Below are 14672 nucleotides of genomic sequence, written 5' to 3' on the forward strand. Positions count from 1 at the left end.
GTAAGCAAATACCAAACGGAACTATGTATTTTCAGAATGGAGATTTTAGTTCTGGTCTGTTTCTTTTCTAGTTTCTAAACTTAATGCACATGTTTTCAGTTGGAAAATACACAACCCTTGCCGTTGTTTGGTCTTTGTCCTGCTCAAAACAAGTATCTCTCAGTCAAGTGATGAAAAGTCTCATAATCCATGGAACAGGGGTGACCGACTGGCTCAGTCAGTGGAGCATAAGACTCTTGATCTCGGGGTCATGAGTTCTAGCCCGATGTTAGGTGTGGAGATAACTTAAAAAATAAAATCTTCAAAAATGAATCCGTAAAATAAAACTTTGCCTTTTCTAATTATTTTGTCTACGGGCTTCTGAATGTACACCATCCTTTGAGCCTTGAGCACTGTTTGGACTTACTGCCATCTAGTGTCTCTGAAAACACAAGTTTATTTGTGTTTCTGAACAAGACACTTCCCAAACCTGTGCAAATGAGCAAATACTTTTCTGCTTTTGGAATGGGAGAATCTCTGTTTTGATTTTATTTATATTACATTTGAATTAATATAAGTCTGGCCACATTACCCTCTCTATTTTTTCTCCATCCAGTTATCTACAGTTTCATTGATCCCTCTGATTTACACTCTTAAACTGTCTTCTTAGGACTTCCATTGTGAGAATTCCTCACGAATGCTATCAGAGGTGGGCCAGTATGCCCACTGTACAAAAGTGTCTAGCCTTCAGGAGCACATAGGAGTTGAAGTCAAGCTTTCCAAGTCAAATGCAGAGCGGCTGGGTTGGCTCAGGGACAGGCATCTTTCCCTAATTTGCAAAGAAAACTTAGCAGCGCCCTGGTGTCATTCCACAATGGTGCCCACCCCAAATTCAGGACTCACTGTTCCCAAGGCTACTGGTTAGGATTAGCGTGGGTTTCTGTTTTCGTCTGTTTTTACAAGGCTGGAAAGATTCTTAACTATTATCTGTGAAGATAATATATTCTCAAGCTATTGCAGTTCAGTTTGGTCTGGTGTGGTTAGTCAGAGTTTTGCCTAGGCAATTACAATAACGAACGCTTTTCTCAGAACGTGAGTTAGAGACGTACCCGCATTTTCATTGCAGCTATCTGTGTACTTGTTCAAATATACCAGAACACATTTTCTTTTCCACCACATCCTTCATTATAATTCTCTTGCTCTTCAAAGGTCCCAAGCCACTCGTTTCCGTTGGCATCAACCAGCCCCTTTTGACAAGCAGCAGACCTGGGCCATAGATAACGTCTATATCGGGGATGGCTGTATAGACATGTGCAGTGGCCATGGAAGGTGCATCCAAGGAAGCTGTGTGTAAGTCCATTGGGTTTTCCTCCTTCTGTAGGAAGCTCCTGACTCTCGTTCCAGCTGGCAGATTTTTCCAAAACTGAGTCTGTAATCACTCCAAAGCTGCCATCAGTTGTATGGTTTTCTTGAAATCTGATAACCGTAGAGCTTATGGATATAATATCTTCCTTCTTGCTCGGAGATTAGGAACTGAACAATAGCTATTTTGTCAAGCTAAAGGTGAATTAGCGTCAACTGTATTTTATTTCTTTCTGTGTTCCTATGATATCCCAGAAAAGGATATTGGAAGAGTTTCAGGAGTTCAGTATATTCTGACCAAAAATAGAATGTCATAAGTATTTTTCTCACTTAGGCCTGAATGTATGTAATAAATACACGTTACTTGTGGTTGAATTGGTATTCCCTGTGGTTTGCATAAGAAGGTTTTTAAATGCCTGCTCAATTTGCCGTTAATGGAGAGGGCTAGTATTTTACTTTGCAAGCCCTAGCCTCTTTGGAAGGATCTAAATAAAGTGTGTGTGCGCGCGCGCACACGTGCGTGTGTGCGTGTGTGTGTGTGTGTGTGTGTGTGTGTGCATGTCTTGTGTACCACAGGCCTTTGTGCTTTATTTTCAAAGATTTTGCCGTTTGTTAGGGTAGTATGAATGAAGATGCTGATAGAGAATTCATACCCCCTTCTCCGCTAATCTCCACGTGCCTGGGAGGTCTTTCTTTTGGATAATGATTCTAGCTTGTATCCAGAATGACCTCTGAGACCCCCGAGCCTCCATCCTACGCTCACATTTCTTCCCACACTGAACACGAAAGTCAGTCCTTCGGTCGAAGATGGCAGACGCTACCCAAAGTACCCACTGCCTTTTGGAACGTAGCATCTTGGATTCCTAATTGACCCAAAGCCTCTTTAAAAAGACCAATTTCCTAAGTTATTAGAACCTAGGTTCAGTTTGGCAGCCACAGTTTCTTATCGGCTTGCTAGAGCTGTGTCCGGTAGAGACAGGGCTCTAGTAAATCCTCTGAAGCTGCTTCTTTCCCTGCAAGCCCAAGTCACTATGTTAGGAATGCCTGAAGGCAGTTAATTCACAGATTATTTCTAACCTAAAGCACTATTTAGAAAAGCAGATGAACTCTGGAAAGCTCTGTGAAGATAAGTAAGGTTTCATCATCCCAGACTAGGAACAGCAGCTGTCTTCACTAGTTTGAGAACACAGTCACGGAGGTTTTGTTTAATGTTGACTTTTCCTTTCTTTTCTCCGTACCCAGCTGTGATGAGCAGTGGGGTGGCCTGTACTGTGATGAGCCCGAGATTTCCCTTCCAACCCAACTCAAAGACAACTTCAACAGAGCTCCATCCAGCCAGAACTGGTTGACTGTGAACGGAGGGAAACTCAGTACCGTGTGCGGTGCTGTGGCTTCAGGAATGGCTCTCCACTTCAGCGGGGTGAGCATTTGGCTATTGGTCATTCGTTTCTGCATCCGCTGAGGTTCCCCTGAAAGAGTTGAGTCTCTTTTAAAGCTTAATTGGCAAATCAAGATGCAGAATTAGACACGCTAAACGCACAACCCTGATGTGAACTTGAAACGTTACACAAATCAGAAAATACTAATTATTTCCAACATGTTTCCCATTGCAACTCAGTCGAGACCATTTAATTATGCAAGGTAGTGTTGGCACAAGGCATATGTAAGCACATATTAAAAAGGACGTAAGTGACTTTTCAACCTGGGAGAGAGTGCTTGCACAACGTGCGAGGGTCTTCCATCCGGATGATGCTCTAATTGAAAACTCTTGAGCTTGCAACAGATTTGGGATTTAAGGAGCCAGGAATTGGGAAAATGAGCTTCAGTGTTTCCTGAATCTATTAACAACAGTTAATTCTTCCTTTTTTTTTTTTTTTGAGATTTTATTTATTTGTTTGACAAAGAGAGATCACAAATAGGCAGAGAGGCAGGCAGAGACAGAGAGGGGGAAGCAGGCTTCCTGCTGAGCAGAGAGCCCGATGTGGGGCTCGATCCCAGCTGGGATCATGACCTGACCTGAAGACAGAGGCTTAACCCACTGAGCCACCCAGGCGCCCCCAGTTAATTCTTTCTATAAATTATCAAAGAAAGAATAACTGTCAGTAATGACTAGACATTTCTATTTATAGCAAATTATTTTGCAAATGACAACAGCAATGTTAGAAAATTTCTTTGATGGGGCTCCTAGGTGGCTTAGTCAGTTAAGCATCTGCCTTCAGGTCAGGTCATGATCCCAGGGTCCTGGGATTGAGCCCCACGTCGAGCTCTCTGCTCATCGGGGATTCTGCTTCTCCCTTTCCCTCTGCTTCTCTCTCTCTCTTTCTCATAAATAAATAAAACCTTAAAAAAAAAGAAAAAAATTTCTTTGAGAAATTTTATGGTCCTTCTAATTGCTGCTGAAGATAAAGTGTTTAAAAATAGAATATCATAATTAAATACCCTTCATAAGCAATTTTGTTTTCAAAAATTACAAATTCATTGTCAGGTCTTTATTTTCCTAACATTTCCTAGCTTGGAATTTGCTTTTGGTCGAATAAAGTCTATTATTTATATTCAGTGTTTTAGCTGACAGTAACAATACAAGATTTCTATAATCCTTAACACTAAGAATGCACGTTTACAATACTCTTCTTAGTGTAGGCAGAACTCCAAGAGGCCTAGTTTTCTGCATGTGTTCAACTAAGAAATATTGGCCTACCTACACTAATAAATTAATATAGATGACACTAAAATCAGCTACGAAAGCTTAAATAAAAATCATTACAACTATTATCTGTAATTAACTATTAAATTGTATGAAATCCTTAGATGTAGTCATTTTAAAATTTCATATTAAAATCATTATCTCAACATGCTCTTTTATTAATAGTTATTACCTTTTAAAAAATCTAAAAATGTCTGTGAGTAACTGGAAATACTTTAATAAAACAGAATAGTTCCTTTAATTTCAGCTCTCAGTTTGCTTATTAAAAAAAAAGAGAATCTCCTTAGAATACATCATCCTTTGTAAGTAAGTTCTAATAATGAAATTTCAAAGTTTAGCAGATATTTGCTGAGTACCTGCCATGTGCTAGACGCCAGGCTGGGAGTTTGGATAAGGGAGAGATGATGCAAACACCAGTATTACAATACCATGGGACTTGTATTACAAAAGAAATATAAAATGATGGAAGCCAGAGAAAACCTTTAACCTGCACTTACGATTCTTCATCACTGTTTTTGTTGGATGCTACTTTTCTCCCTTAGGGTTGCAGTCGACTGCTAGTCACCGTGGATCTGAACCTCACTAATGCCGAGTTTATCCAATTTTACTTCATGTACGGATGCCTGATTACACCGAACAACCGTAACCAAGGTGTTCTCCTGGAATATTCTGTCAATGGAGGCATTACCTGGAATCTGCTGATGGAAATTTTCTATGATCAATACAGTAAACCTGGGTTTGTATTCTGTTTTATCTTTAATAATGAGTATGTTGAGCAAAGAGGCTTGATGAGGTCTGCCAGCTTTCGTCATGGGGACTGTGGGTGACCTGGAACCATACCCATTGGTAGAGATGCTTCTGAGACTGCCATAAAGATAAGGTTTCTGAGCTGAGTGAGCAGCTGGTTTGGGTTTTTATTTTAAGAACAACTAATTTTTTAATTCTAGAATAAGATAAAATATGTTATCACAATGCCAGTCGTGAATAGACCCAGTGCAAAAACTCGTGTGAATTAATGAATATATGGTATTAATTTCAACGACATTTGGGAAAATAGAAACAGGAAAACAATATATTCGTTCATTCATTTATATAGTGTTCACTCCTTTTTAGAGAATTGAGGACTTGGAAATAAACAGAATAAAATGTAAATATCTTTAAGAAGCACAGAGTCTGTTTTTTAAGTATTTATTTGAAAACCCTCACAATGGGTTTAATAAACACAATGTATGAGTCATTTAAAATATATATATCCTCAGAGGGCAAAAAGCAATCAATGTGACCAATGATAAAAGTTTAAAAAAGGTCTTAAAAAGTAAAATAGCATATTTATTAAAGTGGAAGAAGGAGAAGAGAGAAGAGGGTAAGAGAGAGAGAAAGAAGAAGTTCAGAGGAAAGGAGAGAGCAGAGCAGAGGGGAAAGGAGGAATGAATATAGCCCAACCAAGAAACATACAATAATTAAAAGCACCCAAAAAGGAAGACAAAACATAGGTAATCCCTCAGTGCATGGCAAACCAGGTACGGGCTAAAAATTAGGTAAAGTAAAAACAATGAAAGAATCTTATAAATGTTCATTTAAACTCAATGTATCCATTAAGAAGTTGTTGTGAATGGCAGAAAACCCCAAGTAACTTAAACAAAAGGGTTTTGTTTTCTCTCTTATATAAATTAAATCCAGAAGAAAGTAACCCAGGACCACTACAGTGGCTCCACAAGCATCAGAGACCCAGGTTCCTTCTACCTATTACTTTTGCCACGTTCGACACATGACCTCTATCGCATGGTCCAAAAGGGCAACTCCAGCTCCTCCACATTCCCTCCTGCAGAAGGGAGGATGGGTAGGAGGGGCGTGCTCGCTCTCTTCAAGGACACTTCCTACCAGTTGCCCCTATTTCCATTCACATTCCATTAGCCAGAATTTAGTCATGGAAACACATCTAGATGCAAGGGAGTCTGGGACATACCATCTTTATTCTGGGTGACTGTTCACCTCGCGAAAAAGATCGGCTCCTATTATGAAGGAAGAAGGGGGAAATGGCAGTTGAGGAAATGCCAGACACAAGCAAATGTTTTTAAATCCTGCACCTGCGTTAAATTTGGACACCAATAAAGGAATCCAGAGAAGCTTAGAGGAACACAGTGTAATAGTGCAAAAAACATGCTCATCTATTAGTAGAAGACAATAGATAAGCCCAGTAAACCACTTCCTTAGTCTTTATGGAAAAAGTTATGAAGACTCAGGTATGAGTTCTTGAACATTTAGCATAATATACAGAGAAAAGGAAGTTAGGTTAGGATATAATCAGAACTGTCTGATCCACTTTCGTTCTCTCAGGGAGAAACAAATTGACCAAATTAGGAACAGTTGGTCATAATTTATTTAAACTTCCAACAGCCTTAGTTAGATAAATTTCCATTCCAAAAGTTTGTAAAATGTGGTCAAAGATTTATCAGAGAAGGGAAACTAATTTAGAAATTGGAAAGAAAAAAAAAGATAAAGATCATTGCTCTGGGTAAAGAAGTCTGATTGTATGTGCCTCCAGGAGCAGATAGATTTCTGATATTATTTGATACACTTTAAAATGTTAAACATGCCAAATCAATGCAGGTAAGTTCTAGAGAGATTTTACAAGGTGAGCATACAAAAAGGGGGCAAGGAGAGGTGCAGATGAACTTCAAAACTGAAATGCATGGGGAAATAAACTTTGGGAAAGACTATTTGCCTAGGCATTGATGGTCTCCAGAGTGACAGTAACTATACAGGTAAGGATCTAGGATTCACAGTCTGTACTTTCCATGTGTACCCTTTAGTACACAAAATGCATCTTGGTATTGGGATACACAAAATGATGGACATAGTTCAAAAAGTATTTAAAATTCAAGTACTGAAAATCCAACCAAAAGCATCCTTGATTTGAATGGGTCTCGATTGGTCCCCATCTGGAATATGGCCTACTCTTCTGATCTCTGTACCTCAAGAAAGACATAAAAGAGAAAAGAGGAAGGAAAAATAAAATCAACAAGGAGATACTATGTAAATAAAACTAAAATAGTGAACGCTCTTCAGTGTGAAAGACAAAAACTAAAGGGGCCACCACAAACATGCTCAACTTAAGGGTTCTCCACAGGATGAATTTGGGCTTACTGGCTAGGTCTTGGAACACTAATACTAAGAGGCAGCCTTTAAAAGTAAAGGAAAGTAGATTAGCATAGATTTAAAAAATAGGAATTTATGCAAAGGAGGTTAAACCACAGGAAGTTATTTTCCCCAGCCAACTTCATGGCTGTGAATACAAGTTCAAAAGGGTTTGATACCTTCTTGAGCTTTAAATGCATAATTTCGATGAAGGGGTATTTTAGACTGCATGTCTAGCTGGTTATGACTCATATTGGAGCATGGAGTCAGATTTGTCTATGTCTGTTCTTCGTGACTGGGTTGGGGACAGCATGCTGGGCTTCTTTCTTAGCCCATGGTTCTTACTCGGCGTATTTAGTATAGTGTTTTCAATAAAACATAAAGACAAAGTCAATGTCAAACTACAGGCAACTGATAAAATAATTACGAAAACCTGGCACCCTCAAGCTGAGAGCCCAGATGTCCTGCCACAATCCAATGTCTAAATTCTAAGCAAATTGCTGCTACTCATGGAAGTAGAATGAAATCGAGGTGCCAGGGAAAGGAAGAGATGAAACCAATCCGTAGGAGAGAGAAAAAAAAAAGTTAGTCTTGGCTTATGTCTACCAAAGTGCATATCCCTAGGCTTACAGATTCAGAGATGCCCTGGGCAAGCGGAAAATTGTAAAGTCCCTTTAAGGCCTGCCAGGGACAGTTAGAATAAGTAGGTAGTTCCACAATTCTTGAATTTGTTCACATTCTGTTTCCCCAATTTAGGGACTCCTGAACCTTCATAAACTCAAGCCAGTTTATCATGGTTTTTAAAAATTAAAAATTTTATATTTTAAACTAAAATAAAATTTTTAATTTTTTTAATTAAATTTAAAAATTTTTAAATTTTATCTCATGCCCTCCCCCACCCACCACGTGACTTGTAACATCTTATCTCTTGTTGTAAATCTTTGACTCAAGAGACATTGACATGATCCCCCCACCCCCACCCCCATCATTTTCTCACAGATTTGTGAATATCCTTCTCCCTCCTGATGCTAAAGAGATTGCTACTCGCTTCCGCTGGTGGCAGCCAAGACACGACGGCCTGGATCAGAATGATTGGGCCATCGACAACGTCCTCATCTCGGGCTCTGCCGACCAGAGGACCGTCATGCTGGACACTTTCAGCAGCGCCCCCGTACCCCAGCACGAGCGCTCCCCCGCAGATGCTGGCCCTGTTGGGAGAATTGCCTTCGACATGTTTATGGAGGATAAAACTGCAGGTACATTTTTCCCTAATGCTAAATAAAAATCCAGCAGAAATGTAGTGTAGATTTGTATCTTTTCAAAAAAGCAGAATGTGGTGCCTCTTACAGGTTCTCAAATGGAATAGAGACCATGAAAATGCTTTCACCCTTTTGTTTCTCTCAAACTTCCTGGTTTATGTTGTGACTACATCTTTTCTTTCATTCAAGCAGCAAGAATGTTTTAATAAATAGCATTCTATAATAATCCCTTTTCTTTTTTTTTAAGAGAGTCTTTATTTCTGTGCTTCCTATATTTTCTCCTTTGGGTAGAAAGCCAACATTTCCTGGTCATTTGTTTTAATACCCAAAGACAAGTGTCTTGTTTTGCTACATGTTGGGTGCCTTTGGGATGGCATTTCATGTTTACGAGAACGTCTAAAGTTCTTGCTGGTTACTCTTCATTCTCTCTAGAAGTAGAGCAGTAATCCTGCTGAACCAGAAAAGATCTCTACATGCCATGATCATTTTTAATGTCTTGTCTTTGTTTCACTTAACTGAAAATCTGGTCTCTTTTTTTAAAGTGGTGTCTTATGTCAAGTTTGTGGCTTTGTCATGCCACGTCCTTGGTTATACTACATAAAACATGGTATCCTCAGGCAAAGCCGTGATGTTGAATTATACAGCTCCTACCAATACTGCAAGTGTTATCTGAAAGAGTTATCTGAAAATCGTTCTCTGAAGAAGGTTATTAAGAAGATTGACTTACACAGACCTGGTTCAGACCTTGGCTAAATTATTAATTTATCTTTGCCCTGTGTAAAGATTTATATAAGTGAGTTCCTGGTCAGAGAATAATTGAAGCACTGCCTCTGTGTGAATACAAGCAAATACAGATTATTTTTTCAAGTACCTAAAATACGGGGGTTTACTTTAGGTTTGACTCGTGATGTACGATTGGAGAATTGCAACACTGGTTTTCTAGACGCTGTGCAATCTGCTTACAGAAGTAGTTTCTGATATTTCAGAAGGCATTGATGAGGGAGTTGATTAATGAAACCTGCTTTCATCAGGATTCAGAGTTCTAACATAAAACGTGCGCCCCAGAATAAACGGGTGCAGGGTATTCTCAATGGAATTCAAGTTTCTGTGCACCTTGAATCTTGAGTACTAGATGCAGGATTAAATCTAGTTCCAAATCCCATGAATCAGGATGGGATATGGAACGAAAATTAGTGGGTAATGGCAATAGCATTGTGTTAGCCATCTGAACCCAGACATAAACTGCTTGTTCTGTGACATTGGTTAATGCTCAGATGAACTCCAAAGGAAACAGCACAGGTGAAGGCTGAGTTTCAGTGGCATTATTTGGTCTCTCCTCTGACTCCTCTGATGCCATACGACCCTGTGACTCACACAGTGGCCCCAAGCCTCTGATTATACCAGTTCATCGCCATTGTAAATGCTAGAGCTAACCAGGAAACTTTCAGAGGAAGAGACCTATAAAATCAGAGTATATCGTGAATTAGATGCAACTTACGGATATGTTCCATTCCTAAACTTTCTGGAATAAAATCATAATGTTAAAGACACCTGTCTCAGAAAAGAAAGGACATTGTGGGTGATGTGTGTGTGTGTGTAGATGTGTACTTGTGTGTGATTGAGAAATAGGAGGAGAGACGATAGGACATACTCTGCACTAATCAGGTCATAGTCTTGTTGCCTACATTTTCCTTTGACTCTTACAAGCCTGTTTTTAGTCACTTAGTTGAGGTATAATTGACATACAAAAAGCTGTTGATATTAATGTCTACAACTTGATGAGTTTGGAGATATACACCCAAGAGACCATCACCACAATCAAGGTCATAAATTGATCAATCACCTCCTTAAAGCTTCTTCACACAGGCACCCCCCCACCTTTTTTTAACCTTCTTAGCAAATTTTTAAATATACAATACAGTGTGGGTAACTATAGGCCCTCTGTCGCACAGTAGGTCTCCAGAACTTACTGCCCTGTATTCCTGAAACTTTACACATGCCCTTTGACTGACATTTCTTCCTCTCCTCAACCCCTAGTAACTGCTGTTCTACTCTCTGGTTCTACGAGTTTGAATATTATAATTTATTTAATTATGCAGATGACACTCTGAGTATTTCAGTAGAAACAGTTAACTTACTTCCCTATTATATTACTAACAACTCTTTGTCCTTTAAATCCTCCCTACAAGTTAAATATCTATCAGAAAAGAATTTGTAGGCACCTGGGCTGCTCAGTGGGTTGGGCCTCTTCCTTCGGCTCAGGTAATGATCCCAGGGTCCTGGGATCGAGTCCTGCGTCGGGCTCTCTACTCAGCAGGGAGCCTGCTTCCCCCCTCCTCTGCCTGCCTCTCTGCCTACTTGTAATCTTTCTCTCTGTCAAATAGTTAAATAAAATCTTTAAAAAAAAAAAAGAATTTATATAGGGACACCTGTGGGCTCAGTAGGAGAGCATGTGATTCTTGATCTTGGAGTCATAAGCTCGAGCCCCACACTGGGTGTATAGATTACTAAAAATTAAGTAAATAAATAAAATTGGTATACATATCCCTTTGCTTTTCATTTATAACATATACAATACACTTTTTTCCTAAATGTAGACTTACCAACATTGGATAGTAGGTATATCTCAACCTCCTGGTATCCATGTTCCTAAAATGGTATGTTTCTATTAGTGTTTTGCCTGTGGATTGTATGTAATGTAAGAGAGATTTCTACTGAAAATAATCTTGCATAGAGTGAAAAATGGCTTCACGTAATTTTGCTATGAATTTGTCATAAAGTAAAACAAATAAAATTTTTGTTCATTTAAGTGAATGAGCATTGGCTATTCCATGATGATTGCACGGTGGAAAGATTCTGTGACTCCCCTGATGGCGTCATGATTTGCGGCAGCCATGATGGAAGAGAAGTGTACGCAGTGACCCATGACCTGACTCCCACGGAAGGCTGGATCATGCAGTTCAAGGTGAAAATGTTATGGTTACATAAATAACCATCCACTAGCAATATAAATATGAAAAAACAATTTATACAGATAAAGACCATACATTTCACTGACTTAACCTCTACTTTGAAAAATAAAATGTTATGTTTCAGTAATGTCCACCTCAACTATATTTAACTTAATAATTAAAAGTGATTAAGATGATTTTACTTCTGAACTATGCCAAGATAAAACTCTCATAAATGTGTTTCTCCTCAGGATTAAATACTGATAGAGCAAAATAGTGACAATAAAAATGTAGGATATTGATTCCAGTTCCCATAATCATTATGAGTTAGCCAATTTCTTCCTTTAAGAGAAGCTTAAAGCTATTATGGTTATAATAACTCTTTTTTTTTAACAAGAGCATTTTAATGTTTCTAGAGAAAGAAAATTCTAGAAAACAAAGGCATGATTAGCATTAATGCTAACGTCAGTTTTGGCCAAGATTTTATGTCAGCCAATTTGTTTTATGTCAACCAGTTATTATCTATGTCACTCCACCGTATTAACGGTGTATCTCTCTGCGTCAACAAAGGGTATTGTGCCTTATTAGAAGTACCTTCTGTTATCACTTCATTGCATCTTACTTGTAGTTGAAAGTGATTTATGGAGAGTCATAAATTGTACAACAAAATAGTAAACTTGGAAAAGCTGATAGCAATCCTTCTTGATCGAGTATTCTGCCAGATGGTAGTGCCAGACCATTAGCACAACAAACAACAATTTGTGAGAGTGGGCCCAGGCCTTCCACGGCAATCGGCCAGCCATGGCAGAAGCACAGCTTTCAGCTTCTCTCCAAAGTCCCTGCACAATATATTTGGCACTTTCTATAATTTGTCACCTTGGGCAACCACCTCACCTCACCTGTCCATCAGCAGAACAGATAATGAACCTGGAAATACAGGATGGATGTGGTTGTAGCATCTATCAAGTGATCAGAAACTTTCTTGTTGCCAGGTCCTTAGAGCAGAAACATGTAATACATTTTTAATCATTTGACAATCTTTCTTTTCTGTGTATTAGATCTCCGTTGGATGTAAAGTATCTGAAAAAGTTGCCCAGAATCAAATTCATGTGCAGTATTCTACTGACTTCGGTGTGAGCTGGAATTATCTGGTCCCTCAGTGCTTACCTGCAGACCCCAAATGTTCTGGAAGTGTTTCTCAGCCATCTGTATTCTTTCCAACCAAAGGGTGGAAAAGGATCACCTACCCACTTCCTGAAAGCTTAGTGGGGAAGTAAGTAGAAAATCAAAATAAAGCCTTGTTCCAAGCATCCAGAAGTTCATTAGGGACACCTGTTGAGCCTGAGATTTTATGTAATTGTGGGTAATAATGCTCTCTTACCCCCAACTCTAAAGGTTCTTTAATTGATGACCTCCATGATGAGCTACCTTGAAGAGACCTCAAGTTTTAATCCTCAGACTTGGGCCTTGGCAGGCCCTGCCATTTCCCATGCTTTAATCCCTGAACATGGGGACAGACCAATAGTGATAGTCTTAGAACCACATCAAAAGGTGTATGCTTCCTCATGAATCTTGTAGGCTATGGCCCACCATGCATCACATGCTTTCCATATTACTGCCTTGTCACTCCATAGATGGAACCAGGAGCAAATCCTAACTTGTCATGATGTTTGTACAAATTGTAATTTTTCATGCTGTCTTTGCAAGTGTGGTTTGTAGATTTCATTTTTCTCTTACCAAAGCATTACGTTATTGCCCCCGCAGTGAAACGTCATTAGCCTGGAGCAGTGGTGAGCCCAGATGATTCAACCATTCCCTGAGAAGTCTGTAGCTAAGTTAATTTAAAGCAATTCCAAAAGATTTCCCTTTAACTATAAAATGGGGCGGGGGGGTGGAGATACACTAGAGAAAATGACAGGCACACCTCTATCATGTGAATTGTAGAGACTGGCTAAATGCAAAATCTTTTTATGAAACAGAATTATGATATATGATCAGAGCATATAGAACCTTTAAATAAGGTGCTTGCACTTGGCTTTTCCAGTCTGCCATAAATATCATTAACTACATGATCACTCGCTCTTCCCCTGCAACAAATCTGAAGGGCTTCGTCAATTAACATGCTGGGAAATTAGATCAGGATACTTTCCGCTGCAGGTAACAGAAAACCCAATCCAAGTGGACTCAATTAAAAATGAAACGTATTATAGCTCTAATGAAAAGACAAAGATAAGTGAACTCTAACATGGGTTGATTCACAAGCTCAAAAATGTCCTCAAGGACGTTGTTACTTCTTCCTCTTTGACTCTGACTCTTGCTGCACTGTCCCCACATTGGTGTCACACTCAGTCCTCACGAACATAGATAGCTTTGAGAAAACTGAGGCAGAATGCATCCTTACCTACATAAGGTTGGTAAGAGAAAGGAAGAGAAATAGAGTTGGATTTCTTTCAGAACCAGAGCAACTACCTCCTTGCATCCCATTGGTACAAATTAGCTCAGGAAAGCCCATCCCTGACTCAGCCAATGGGCTAGAGAAGTTCTGTTACTCGCATGACTCACCTGGGGTGAATGGATGCTGGGGGACCACGATAAGGTCATTGCTTCATTTTACCCGTCCCATTCTCCCTCTCTCTTTTTATAATGAGATATAACTTATGTTCGTTAAGATGCACACATCTTAATTGTTCAGCACAATGAGTCCTTACCATCGTGTAACCCGTGTGACCACCCCATAAACCAAGATACAGAACATTGACATCACCCCAGAGAGTGTCCTCGTGCCCTTTGAACTCTTACACCAAGACAGTGCAGCTTATTTTTGTATAGGGTTAATTACGAGGCTTGTATTTTCCCCAGAAAACAGAGAAGAGCAAAGATGAAATCAAAATCTCGGGGAAATTGCCCTTTTAAAAAACCCTTTCAGAATTGTTTTCTAATTAGCAGAGTTGTTCTGAGAATATTGGTTATCTCTGGGGGTTCAGAAGTTGCTGTTCCCTGACCACTTGAGGACTGTGTGCCTGCTGACAGGTGTCTATCAAAGGAGTCACTCGCCTCCTGTACAGTTTCAGAAATGGTACTTAATGGGTCTAAAGGACAACACAGCCCCTGGACTCCAGCTCGTAACCAGCTTCGTTTACGATAGTTACAGTTTCGCATTTTAAAATATTCCTACTGCTTGAAATAGAGATTCCACTGCATTTTCATTTTGTTTTCCAAGTTCGCTCACAGAGCATAAAATTTAAATGAAACTGACTTTAATATTCCTCTACTAGATAT

At 39.3% G+C, this 14672-nt stretch overlaps 1 protein-coding gene across 1 annotated transcript in view; it reads left to right on the forward strand.

Annotated features, from left to right (window-relative positions):
• Positions 1–14672, forward strand: part of RELN (reelin) — a gene marked incomplete at its 5' end in the record, with an annotated part of 495436 nt that overhangs the window by 448668 nt on the left and 32096 nt on the right. The window contains 6 exons of the mRNA XM_080818970.1: positions 1189–1329; positions 2584–2761; positions 4588–4781; positions 8183–8439; positions 11253–11407; positions 12452–12666. Coding sequence (XP_080675096.1) covers positions 1189–1329; positions 2584–2761; positions 4588–4781; positions 8183–8439; positions 11253–11407; positions 12452–12666 — 1140 coding nt within the window. The remainder of the gene's footprint in view (positions 1–1188; positions 1330–2583; positions 2762–4587; positions 4782–8182; positions 8440–11252; positions 11408–12451; positions 12667–14672) is intronic.

The sequence above is a fragment of the Martes martes genome, assembly GCF_963455335.1.
Source record: "Martes martes genome assembly, chromosome: 11".
NCBI classification, from domain to species: Eukaryota; Metazoa; Chordata; class Mammalia; order Carnivora; family Mustelidae; genus Martes; species Martes martes.